The 13,121-nt window shown below is 38.2% G+C and overlaps 1 protein-coding gene across 2 annotated transcripts in view; it reads right to left on the bottom strand.

The window, feature by feature from the left end:
- Positions 1-3,705: 3,705 nt before the first annotated feature.
- MTMR6 (myotubularin related protein 6) overlaps positions 3,706-13,121 on the bottom strand; it is a 33,432-nt gene continuing 24,016 nt past the window's right edge. Inside the window, exons 9-14 of one of the 2 annotated variants that reach the window (XM_065581439.1) lie at positions 10,612-10,737; positions 9,689-9,738; positions 7,846-8,046; positions 6,690-6,824; positions 6,463-6,603; positions 3,706-4,918 (exon numbers count right to left, since the gene is read on the bottom strand). In XM_065581439.1, coding sequence (XP_065437511.1) covers positions 4,912-4,918; positions 6,463-6,603; positions 6,690-6,824; positions 7,846-8,046; positions 9,689-9,738; positions 10,612-10,737 — 660 coding nt within the window. In that variant the 3' untranslated portion in view covers positions 3,706-4,911. The remainder of the gene's footprint in view (positions 4,919-6,462; positions 6,604-6,689; positions 6,825-7,845; positions 8,047-9,688; positions 9,739-10,611; positions 10,738-13,121) is intronic. The other variant, XM_005286697.4, reaches the window with a different exon arrangement.

Genomic DNA, 13,121 nt, shown 5'->3' with positions numbered 1-13,121 from the left:
TGAGCAACTATCCACTTTGAAAATAAGAATCTGAATAATTTAATAGAAACCCCAGGGGTTTATCTTCCATGAGTAGCTCTACTGCCTATGCTATCCTTGTTCGGTGGAGTGAGGCCTTCAGCATCCATTAGGGCCAGCCCCATATGTTCCACAAGCATTCACTTAAAAAAATATATATATCCCACAACTACATGGAATTTCTTCAGATTATTTATGGCACTTTTCATAAGAGGATAGTGGATAAGCCTTGGTGTCCTGGCCTCATTCCCTCTCTTGATAAGACAGCTGTGGGGTCTTTTGTTAAGTCCATAATGGATGCGCAGTTGTTAGAATGTACCAGTGTCAGAGTAATGAGTTATCTCAGAGCTTTACAGATGTGTGTACCACTGTGAGAGTGTGATTATAAAGGCCTTTGAAAACTGCTACAGAAAGGATACATAATAGCCATTTCTTACAATTACTTTCTACTATACATTATCCTGTGCAGTTAAAGCAGTAGCTTATCTTCTGCTTTAATTTTAGTCTTTCATCTGAAACAGTCATTTACATTAGGATGACTGTTCTATGGAAAATACAGGGATGGACAGCTTGGTGGAAGGTCTGCTTTTGCGTATTTTATTTTGTAAATAGACATGCTAGACTTCAGGCTGTTTCCCCCCTAAATTTAGGTCACTAGGAATTGGACGTGTGTGGAAAATGCACAAGCTCAGCTCAGTGTTGCTTAATTTCTTAGTATGCTGATTTGGCAGTTGTCCTACAAAACAGAACAGTTGGATATTTAAAATGGTAATAAAAAGGACAGCGCCACTATAACTAACTTCCACCCCCATAAACCAAGCTCTTTTCGTACAACTGCACCTTCCACCCAAGGCCACTTTAAAATTAAACCCAGTGTCTCGTGACAGAAAGCATTTCCTTCACAGATTTTCAAAGTGGAATTTCTGAGTAACAAAAAAGGACACTACAGTTGAGTCACACTCAGTTTATCTATCATTATTCTACACAGCCAAAGTATGACACCCTCCTTCTCCCCCTCCCCCCCAAAATCACACTCCACTTCTTAGAAGATCTAAAATCCTTATTAACAACTTCCCAAATTGGAACACAGCCTTGACAGACTCCAGCTGCAGTTGCTCCATGACAGATGAAGCAGGACCTGCCAGATCATCCTTACAGTACCTGGGACAAGTTAAAAGTGTGCATGCTGAATTGGTCTATGCACCAACCCACAGGACCAGAGACCAAAAAAGGAGAGATCCAGGGCTCTCTATCCTGAGCATTTCCTGTTGGAGCAGCATTTCTACTAGCAACAGAAAGGCCCATCCTCTTGAATACTGTAAGACAGTAGAATTAAAATCCTTTCCCTTGCTCCTCCTGGAAAACTTCTGTCACAGCTCTTCATACCACCAGTTCCCTTAATTTCTTCTCTAACCTTCCTGAAGGACACTGCATGGCCCCACCAGGCTAACTGGCTAGCTCATGGGAATAGTGCCAAAGTTTATGCTGGAGCTTACTTTGCCATGTTCTGTTTACTTCATCACAGGTCCCATGTGCTTTGGGTGGTTTTGGCATAAATCTACGTGGTGAGAGGAGGAAGAGACAACTGCCTCCCTCCACGGGCTTCTTCAACTGGTGACTCTGGAGGCTGAGCTGACGGGCTTTCAAAAGAGCTATCTGGGCTGAGCAAAAAGCTTCTGTTCAAAACAGCCTAACAAAATTCTATTCATCTACTCATTTGAGGAGAGTAATTTTTGTTTTGGACAGGAAAGTAAAAGATCATGTCTTCACCAAGAGAGTAGTCAAGCACATTTTGTGCTTGAGCATGTAATTTTTAATTATATTTCAAGGCTGACTTAAGATGCCTACCCCAAGATCTAAAATACAGTGGGACATACTGATTCCTTCTGTTCCAAAAGGCGCCCCTTCGACAACAAAAGGCCAAGAAGAATTGGTAACAGGCTGATTTTAGCATCACCAAAAGGAAACAGGTTTGCTCCATGACAGCCATATCAGTACACATGTATTTAAAGATCCTGACTAAAAAATATCATCCCACAATGTTTTCCAAAACAGAGGAGTTTAGTAAACTACAAACTTTAGAGTCTGTTATCTCTAAGCAATAACTACAGAAAGCAACATATGTGACACGCCACCATAAAAGCTGAAAGTAAAGACAAACAGTACAAAGTGATACACATACCCTGGTTATTTTCTAAGTCTTCGTTTTGTGACTGTAATGAGAAACAAGGTTAATACTAGAGATCTGTAATGGGAAACTACAAGTCCGAGATGACATAGCAAATGGGGCTGGCCAGTAAGGCACAAAGCCTTCCTTTGCACATTGGTGTCTTACAGGTTTGCAGCCAACAAATTCAACCAATGGTTGAAATGGAAAAAAATGTGCAGTCTTACTGTTTATATAGAAGGATGTTGTTTTCCCCTTTTACTGAAAAGTGATGGACGACAGGAAGGTCGTTGAGTGATAAAAAGCTTCTGACAAACATTCATTTACACACCAAGTTTTGTTTTGTAATGGGGTGAGTGAAATGAGCAGCTGATTTATACTCTGGCTAGATGCAGGCAAACACGGTCATATTTTTCTAGACAGCTTTGCCAATGCAATTTGATCATGACCTGCATTGCCCTTGTTATTACAATCCTGAATCTCATTTAGGGCAGAGAGAGACTGCCAATTGTGGCAAGCGGTGTGTGGTATGCTGGCAATTTTAATAAGAGAGACGTTAGGAATTAGGATGAGACTAAACTAATTTTCACTTATAGCCAAAAGGGATTTGAACCCAGAAGTACAAAGCCAGTGGCATTAACCTACTATACCACCTAGGGAGTTTAATACCTTGGCTTGTAACGTTTATACGTCTACTTAAGAGCTGGCACTCACATTTCTTCTACTACTGTTTTCAAACCTAATTCTCCTCCTGACCTGGGCAATAGAAACAATTGAGAAAGTGTTGCAAACAACAAGAGACCCTGGCAAAGCCTCTTAATTCAGTTAACATGAAAGGCAATCTAGGGACACAATTTTATTTTACCTCTGTGAGAAACACAGTACGTTCCTTTTTACCAAACCTTCCTGTTAACTAAAGTACAGTTATGTCCCAAGGCTTGTATTCTCTAGATGAAGCTGTTAAGTGGCTTTCCAAAGTAAGTGGCTTCAAAGGGACTGTGCTTCAAATGCCATGACCCTTCTAAAGCCAGCTGGTTTGTAAACCTGGCACTTTCTCCTGTGCTCCCTACTCATGGGCCACAGCAGTTTTTTGACTCTCCCCCCACAATCATCCAAAACTGACCATCTGCAGATTTAGGTAAGTGGGATTGTGTTGTCTTGTAAAGTTAGTCTCTTTAAAGGGGACTTTCACTAATAATTGAAACTTATTGAAATGAAAGACTAATTTAATACAAAAATACCTCGATTTCTCATGAGATACAGATTTCTTATGAAAGGATGGTCTAGATAATACTTAGTCCTGCCATGAGTGAAGGGGACTAGATGACCTCTCGAGATCCCTTCTAGTGCTATGTTGGAATTCTGTTAAAAATCAGCAATTTTGTTTGAAAACTATGCAAATCACTAAATGCTGCTCCTAGAACTTTCCCTTCTGCCACTGTAACCGGGAAAATCTTATGCAGTTGCAAACTCCATAGCAGGTCTAATAGCTAAACAGCCTGAAGAGAACATGACCATTGTTCAGTTATTAGCAATGTGCTAGTTTAATAAAACCTCTCCACATTTTTAATCCTTTGCACTGGTGCCCAAGTAACAAATCTTGCCACAATTCAACATTTTAAAAACTGTACACATGAATCAGTTTCAATTATGCTGTCAATCCATTAATCCTCTAGGTTGACAAAAGTTGGCCAATCTATTATCATTTTAAACAACAAAGGAATAGGAAATATAAGAATAATATTCAGCGTAAGATTTAACATTCTTATAGCTTCATTTGCTGATAGCATCACTGTTTAGGCTTTTTTACATTTCCTAAATCTGATCCCATTTTAAGGAGCAAGAACAATTCAAGCAAATACAAATGTAAACAGAGTCATGTTACAGGCTGCAATAGTCAAGGACAAGAAGGCAATTGATTTGACAAATTTAAGGCCAGCTATTTATAGTTTGAAGTATACTGTACTTTTTCATGGCACTTAAAACACCAAAAGTTAGCAGTGAGAGTCAAAATTAAATAGGAGTATACATATTTATACTGTATGCTATATATACACAACTGGTTTCTAAAATAGAATGTTTGTCAAGTTTTTCCTGCCCAGCTAAAATTGGCTCTGAAAGCCCATTTGTGTTTGGCTTCCATGCACACATCTTAAAGTAATGTCACTGTTTTACTCACTCTAGAGCAAACTGTGACTAGTTAAATCCAAAACAGACCACTCCTTAATTGGTTAAGTCACTAAGGATCATTAAATGCCCCAACGTTTTTTTCTTAAATACAGCTAAATTCAATTATTTCTCAAGAGAACAGCAAACACTTTCGTTAACAATTAGCATGCTGTTCTATTCTACAGCAACAAAGCTCACTATTATACAAATCAGATTTTGGTCATGCAGCAATAGACCATCCTCACAATAATCTGTCTTGTATTTCAGTCAGTATAGAAAAAAGAAGCACTGTTCAATGTTTCACTAACAGGTCATCCTTGCCACTCCATACTCCAAGCTGACAACAGCAGGCTCAGCTTTTGACAACTCCTCCATGTATTCACTGTAGCGATTGTCTGCTGTGTTGCTGCCCTCTATAGTCCGAATGGAGTCATTCATCGGTAACAGAGGCTGCTCCTTCTTAAAGCTTGGAGAAGTTTTAAGTGCTGGTGAAGCAGGATGGACAGACTGCAATGGTTCCTTAGTGAGGAGTTCTTCTGGTTGCCTGTTTCTTTGTTTCATTTTCTGAAATATAACAGGATCTATTAAAATTATTTTTCCTAATACCCATCATTACCTGGGATAAAAATAAAAATTAAAAGCCAAGCTAATTAGACGACTTTCAACACACTTGTCCAAAGCCTCGTCCTGACTGGTTGGTTTGGCCTTTTGAGCAGTATCATAACAGTATACCAACTCCCAGCTACGCAGAGTGGAATTTTCAAAGTCGCTAGAGACACCGATTGTGTAAAAATCCTGCTAAATGTATAACAAAAACTATAACAAACCAACCATTTCTCAACATTCAACCCAAGAATCTGGCCACATAAGGAAGCCAAAACACTCCCTTTCAAAGCAGAGTATAATAAATTAAAATGGGTCAAGATTCAGTTGCGAATTTCCATGCAACTGTGGATAATTACTAAAAAAAACAATCAAGATGTTAGGACATATAAAATATTTGAGATTATGTCTTAGAATATCAAGATTTTAGATTAAATTACAGGCTTTAAAGAGGAGGTTTTCAGATTATTAATCTGAGACATTATGACAGGATTATCCTAACAATCCTTATATTAAAAAGCTTTGCTTCCCAAAGTATCATACATAGGAGGGGAGAAACTTCAATTTGGCATTCCAAGATTTTTTGCTACAAATAGCAACACTGATTTGTTCCTTTGAGAACTTTGGATGGTTAATGACATTTTAATTTCAAGTTTTCAGCATCTTAATTGATCACTATAAAAAAGTTTAGTAAAATATAACTTAAGAATCAATCAACTCTAAATCCTGCTTCACAAGTTTGAATAAGATGACAATACTTGGCTACAATAGACTTGCCAGATACCAATTTAAAGGGCTGCACAAAAAGCGCCGGGTGGTGGTCACACTGTGGGCATGTTGTGGCCCGTGGTAGGCTGACCCATCTCCAGTTGGATCTATTCTAGTCCTTACAAATCCCAGCCATATTTTAAAGAGACATCTTTCCAGAGACATCCTCCCCCCGCATCCCAACTCCCTGATCTTCAGGTTACTGTAATGGTGGAACTAAAGAAGAAAAGGACCAACAAAAGGCAGCAATTGAGCATGAGTTAGATTACCCAGTTGGAAGATCAGGAGAGAATGATGGAGAGAGGAGGAAAGGCACCTGTGTCATATTAACAATGACTCAGGTAATTAAAAGATTTCTGTCTCCTTGGTAGATATTATAGAGAAAGGATGCACAATTGTAAGGATGGGTGATTAGTCACACAGTATATATCTATCTGGGAGAGAATTTAACCAGTATTAAATGAACTGCTCTTCTGGTGTGAAGCTTTTCCTGCTAACAAAGGACAATGCATAGTACAACGGGACAGAATGATTTCAGTTTAAGAGCAAAATGTTTGGAGCCTACGTAATCTTGTATGACTACCCAATGCCAGACACACAACAAAATCAATGCAAACTAAACTTTACTTTAAAAAAGTTACACATAATAAGTGCTGTGTCATATAATAAGGCTATAAGTTTCATTGTTGTAAGATTATGAAAATGAACTTAGATCTCAGAGTAAGTTTATTTCTTACTTTACAATACTCACAGCTTCCAGTTCTTTAAAGTCTTTCTCCAGTTGTTTATTTTGTTCACTCATGGTCATGATGAGATTAAATACAGATTGCCTGGGGTGCATAGTTCGGTCAAACTGATGGTACATATTTCTCCAAAACCTGTGTGTACCAAAACATAAAACTGTTTTAACAAGCTAGTCTAACAATAGAAGTGAAGCAAATATAATGTACTTAATGAAACTTACTTAAAATTGAAGGACGCTGTGTTAGGCTCCAAGAGGACAAGTTTCTGAGAAAAATCTCGATTGTATAGAGGATTAAGATACTTCTTTTGTTCATCCAGAAGGAATGGCCATAAGGAATAAGTTTTCTCTTTCAGTCTTAAGGTAAGCAGAAATGAAAGTCAAGACACTGGGTGAAAAGTAGTAATACTAGCTCTCAGTCTTACAGTTCACCTCAGTCAAAACAACAAATCCAGACTAGACTGTTGCCTTTCACCTCCACAATTACCCGAAATGCAGTCATGAATTTAGAATGAGACAGACTACCCAGTTCTTCTATCTGTCCATCTCATGAATTTATAAAACTCCCTTTCACCTGGGTGGCCAAGCACCAAATATTCTTGGAATAATGGAATTTCTGAAACAGTTCTCACATCACCAACTACTTCGAGAACATTTAACTTATTATATACAATATAGGTAATAAATCTGAGTGATTATTTTAGCCACCACCACATTCTTTATGAGATTTATAGTAAGATGTATCATTGCAGGGTGTAATCTTCCCCCCTTTTAAAAGAAGGCTTAATATAAGGCTCCTTGGACCTCTCTCCAGGCCTTTTGTCATACATCTTGAACTCAATAACACCTATACCTCAGTTTTAGCCATATCCCAGGAATAAACAAAAATACTAATTTTATTATTGGGTTTAGAGCTAAATAGTGCTTTAGGAAACAATGCTTTGCATAGTTGCAAGAAATGACTCTGAGGGGAAGAAAAACAAAAGAACTTGGGCACTTCAGATTACTGGACAAAATAGTACTAAATGTACAAGGAGGAATAATTCTAAAATAGAAGGAGAATGGGCTCTGACTTAAGTTTTTACCCCTCATTAACTTAAATCATTTTTGAAAAAAATGCTGGGGGTGGGAAGTCTAAAAATGCCTTGATTTTTTTCCTTTATGAAATATGGGTATATGTTTTTTCCTTTCAAAATTAGAAAGAGGGTCTTTAGTATCAGACATGTGAGAATCATTGCTGCTTTCCAATGCAGTTCAGCTATTCTTTCCCCATTATAGATCATGTCTAGTTGCTTTTATTGAGAGTCCCAGCTGAAGATTTATACAAGTTCTTAGTTTACTGGAGTAAATGAAGAACATTTGCAATAAGTCAGCTTACTTTAGTTCTTCTCGTTCTTTTTGGCAGTTTCCAAGGAAGTTTCCAAATTGGCATGAATGGACGTGTTCATGGATCTGAAGGAGAAAAGCTTCATTGTATTCAAAGGCTTGTGGAAACTGCTCTGTGAGATGCCACACAGCTTCTAAAAACTGAGTGAACACTGGAGAGATTTCCTTTGGGTCACCATCCAATTGACCACATCTACAAAAAATTCCACAAAGACATCAGGGAAATCCAGAAATTGTTTTAAAATGTGAATAAGCTTTAAAAAACAAACAAAAAACACTGACAAAATCTTCTGCATTTATTTAGACTGGACAATCAGGAAATAAATATGTACCTTATTGAAATGAATGTAAGACCTGTAGGGCAACTCCACCCCAGATAAGTCATGATGTGGAAGGACACTCCAGGACAAAACACCATGTTTCATGGACTTACCTGGCTAGAATGGCAGAGCCACAAAAGAGACAATTTTGTTTTCAATTTTTAATTTAATTAACGGGCTCAGTTTACGCAGCTCAAGAGTAAATGGCCTGGTTTTAGAGGAAAAATGGTGTCAAATTTGGCTTCTAAATCCATGTTGAGATAATGCTTCCTTTTCATCCTGAGTTTTCAGCATCACATTATGGACATACAATTATATTTGTAGTGAATAATATGCAACAGAAGGCTAGTTAAGTAGCTCTTTAACATCTGGTATTGTGATAGGCCTCAGTACTGCACGTTCAGAATCTACCAACTTGAAATAATTGGTAGTCTCCCCACTGTCTTTGTCAGAGCAGATAGGGTATGCCTGCATTGCATCTAGGAGTGAGAATCCCAGTCCAGGTCCAGTGACTTCTGCAAGTGGGGCCTGTGCTAGTATGCTAAAAATAGCTATGTAGATGGTGCTCTGACATTGTGGCTTGGGCTCTGAAGCCTGGGGGTAGGAGGGGGGCTTCAGAGCATGAGCTTCAGCCCAAGCCACAACGTCAAAGCACCACCTATGCAGCTATATTTAGTGTGCTAGCACAAGTCAGTGGACCTCGGTTGGGAGGCTCACTCCCAGATGCAGTGTAGCCATACCACAGGTTTACTATGTGAACTACCACAGCTAGCAGGATTTGCTCCAAAACACCAAGAATAAAAAAAGACCAAAAAGAATTGGGAATTTACAGAACCGATAATAAATTATTAAATGTATATGGAGCTTATCCACCGAACATCTGACAGTTAACAGCAATCATTTAAGTGGTATTTTCAAATTCATTAATATATTTTTCAAGAAAAAAAAATACATTGTAACAAACTCATCAGCTTCCTTAGCCTACAGCACAACTCAGCTTCATATATTCTGAATGGCTGAAGAAAAGTGATGAATCAGTGCTGCAGTCTCTAAACACACACATGCAGCTCCAAGCCATCAAGCTCAATGAGTTAGATCCCCAATTACTGCAGGATTCACAGTTCTAGGGCAACAAAAGTGAGGCTCAGACACCACAGTGATGGACACCCATAGGAGCCTCACTTGCTAACTTTTATCAGTTTTCTCTATTGTCAGCCAATTCTTGGTAGCCCTAAAGTTTATATTTGTGATATGGAAACAATTATCCCATGGCCATTTGAATAAGCAGCAGGTAACAAAACACACAGCCTGTTGCAGAGCTGGCTTACTCAGAATCACAGAATCCTAGCAACACTGCAGCAGTAGTTAATATAAGTATTAGAGGTTCCATAAAATATTGATGCAGAATACTGAGTCCTGTTTAGTAGCATATTTACAACTCAATTGACTGTGTGATACCTTTGCACTAACGGGCAAATCTGTAAAATTCTATGTTAGTTGAAAAATGTTGTCTACCTGTCAGAAAATTTGTGTCCAAAAGCGATCCAGTCCTTCTCTATCAAAACCTAGAAGAGAGAGGCATCAAATGTAAAGAAATTATGAACTTCTAGATCTGTGCATTTATCCTGATAGATGATCTATCTATATGTTTTGTTTTGATTTAAATGTATTCACTGTGTGTTACTGCACTTTACACCACTTTGCATTTCTTTTGGTTTCTTGGCATAGTCTTCAATACCTTCAAGGACCCTCTCAAAGGACAGCTGAACTAATACATTTGTAACAACTCTGAAAACTTTGTTTACATTTTTTTAAAAAGTTTTATTGTTAATCGACTGAACTGTCTGCCTGATAATCATTATAATGGCTATGTTAAACCAACTGCACTTTTTAGAGTAAAAAAGAGCCTCATTAATTCACATAAATGACTGGGAAACAGATTGTTAATAGCTGATGTTTGCAAATTAGTGAGTAGGTGAACAAAAACGCAAGATGAATGTATTACCATATGTAATTCATCAACAGTAGTTTTAATTTATAATACATAACAGTATCAGAATAAAATGTAATTTAGTACATTTGTAATAATAAAATCTTGGTAACGTTAGGAATGTAGAGACTGCCCCATCAGATCAGACTGGCATCCTGCCTGCTAGTGGCCAATACCAAGTACTTCAGATAGTTCAATACATAATTACTTTAAATACACACTTTGCTGCTCACTGACTGTTTTGATTAAGGGTATAGCGCTCTCCTTTAGAAATACATTAAACTATATGGAAAAGAACTGCAAGATTTCTGTGCATCAATCTAATCATTTTGGTTTTTTTTTTTTTACAAAAGGCATTCGTTTATGCTGTTACATTGCATGCTTAGGACTCTTAGATTTAGCGTGTGAAAACAAAAAGAACCATCTAGTTATCCGAGTAGATGCTTACCATGAAGCCTCTGATTGTTCTATAATGCGAATCCAACAAGAGAGATCCAAGGGAACAAACTTGGGAAGTCCTGTCCCAGCCATCAGAGCAATGAACTAGCACAGTCGCATTTTCAACTGCTACTGCCTGTAAAGTGGAAAACAAAGTCTAGTAATGTGTGTTCCAAAAAGAGGTAGGTTCCTAGCATAGCCCATATTTAATAGCAGCACTTGAAACTCATCTGGCAATACACACAGAAATTATTGTATGTGTGAAAATGTGCTGCAGTCAATTAAAGCTGGGATCTCCCCTTTGCAATGCTATAATGCTCCCCATAAAGATCACAAGATCCAGTTTCCTGCTTGCCCACTGAAGGGGCAAGAACTACTAAGGTGGCTTCTCATTTTATTTTCCACCTTCCACCACTTCCAAGAAGTTAAAGTACCCAGAAGCATCTACAGTCTCCATGGACTGCTAGAAAAAAGCCTGACTACACATCCCAGAAATCCAAAGCAAATAAGGACTACTTGGCTCTTTTTTTTTTTTTTTTTTTTTTAATCCTCAGTCTACTCCACCCCTCAAGAATATGGAAGCATGTAGAGCAAGTAGCTTGGACTCAGGGATTGACTACACTACAAGTTATGTCAGTATAACTTATGTTGCTCACCCCCCCCGAGTGATGTAAGTTACACCAACATAACTGCCAGTGTGGACAGTGCTATGTCAATGGGAAACGTTCTCCTGCTGCCATAACTACCACGTCTCGCGGAGGTGGTTTTATTATGTCAACAGGAGAGCTCTCTCCCATTGGCATAGACTGTCTTCACCAAAGGCGCTACAGCTGCACCCCTGTAACACTTCTAGTGTAGTCTAGCCCTCAGTCAAATAGGAATTTATGCCTCATTCATCTAATCATTTGCAGGTCACATTTAAGAGATGTGCCAGCATTCTAACCTCTAAATCGCCTCAAGCACTACTTCAGCTAGGAGAAAGTTTTGAGGCAAGAATTAGTGCTTCACAAAATACAAAGTATTTTCTACTTTTTATGAGCCTCATGTATATGTGATTGTGCCAGATTCACGTGCACTGAGACATGTTTTTCCCCAGAGCTCTATCAGCAGTATCCCACAGTATAAATATAGGTTTCCAACATGCCAAAAAAAGTACACACATAGTGAATTCATCCATAGATGAAGTCATGCATGTTAGATTTAGCAGATAAGAGACAAAACAGCATACGTAAAGAGTGCCTCAAGGTGACAAAGGTTGCAAGGCGTAAACACCTCAGAAAAACACCAGGTACGTTAAGAGCCCCAACACACTGACATCCCTACTTACAGGTTGATACCCCTCTTAAAATGTGACCTGCAAATATTTAGATGCAAAGAGAGCGGCGTACATACAGATTTGTTCTAATGAACAAGGGCACTCAGTATACAACCACTTCAACCTAAACCTTTCCCTGCCCACTAATTCAGGTCCCCTGAAGTCACAATCAGCTATCTACTTCAGTGTCACCCTAACACGTTTCAGAGTAGCAGCCGTGTTAGTCTGTATCCGCAAAAAGAAGAACAGGAGTACTTGTGGCACCTTAAAGACTAACAAATTTATTAGAGCATAAGCTTTCGTGGACTACAGCCCACTTCTTCGGATGCATAGAAGAAGTGGGCTGTAGTCCACGAAAGCTTATGCTCTAATAAATTTGTTAGTCTTTAAGGTGCCACAAGTACTCCTGTTCTTCTTTTTACCCTAACACATGTTGTTCTGTGACAAAGTTATCACAGAACATCACTTGTAGCAGCCTATGAATGAGTCAGGGTTTTAATCAGGGTGGACAGAAATCAATTTTTTTTTTAAATAAAAAAAATATCGGATTTTTTTATTTAAATCAATTTTTTTGATAAAATGCTTGAGGAAAACACCTATCTAAAGATAGTTTTAATTAAGAAACATTATAGCTCAAAGATATCTCCTCATGGAATAGGGATTATAAATTCTATTTCTATAGTATGAGACAATATATTCATGTAATGTTTAAGAAATGTTTTGTAAATGAATTTCAATAATTCATGGATTAGGGGCCCAATCTTATGGGATTCCAGGGGCTTCTGTACAGATTATTTAGGTTAATCTTTCTATCTACCCAATGGGACTCAGTACTCAGTCTAGAAGATACCATCAGAGATGCTTAGTTTTGCAGTTCTCAAACTGTGGATTTGTGTCTCCAGAGATAACATGCTTGTTATCAGCAAAAATGTTTTTAAATAAATAATATATAGAGGTGAAAAATAAAACATCAACCCTATTGTCCCTCTGCAAATCTGTGTACACAGAGTCAATCCCTTTCCTCTCTCTAAAAGTGCAAAGTTTCAAAAAGTTCAATGAATAGAAGATTGTTGGGGGCAGAATAGATCTGGACAAGGAAAAGAAGTCTGGAGATAAATGTGAGAAAGGAGGAACAGGCAGTAGAAACAAAAGTGAAACTGTTTGAGCAGCATATTCCAGAAGTCTTGAGGTCTTTCTGAGTGTAG

This window comes from Chrysemys picta, chromosome 1 (genome assembly GCF_011386835.1).
Source record: "Chrysemys picta bellii isolate R12L10 chromosome 1, ASM1138683v2, whole genome shotgun sequence".
In the NCBI taxonomy this organism is placed as follows: domain Eukaryota; kingdom Metazoa; phylum Chordata; order Testudines; family Emydidae; genus Chrysemys; species Chrysemys picta.
This window is presented reverse-complemented; position numbering and strand designations above follow the sequence as displayed.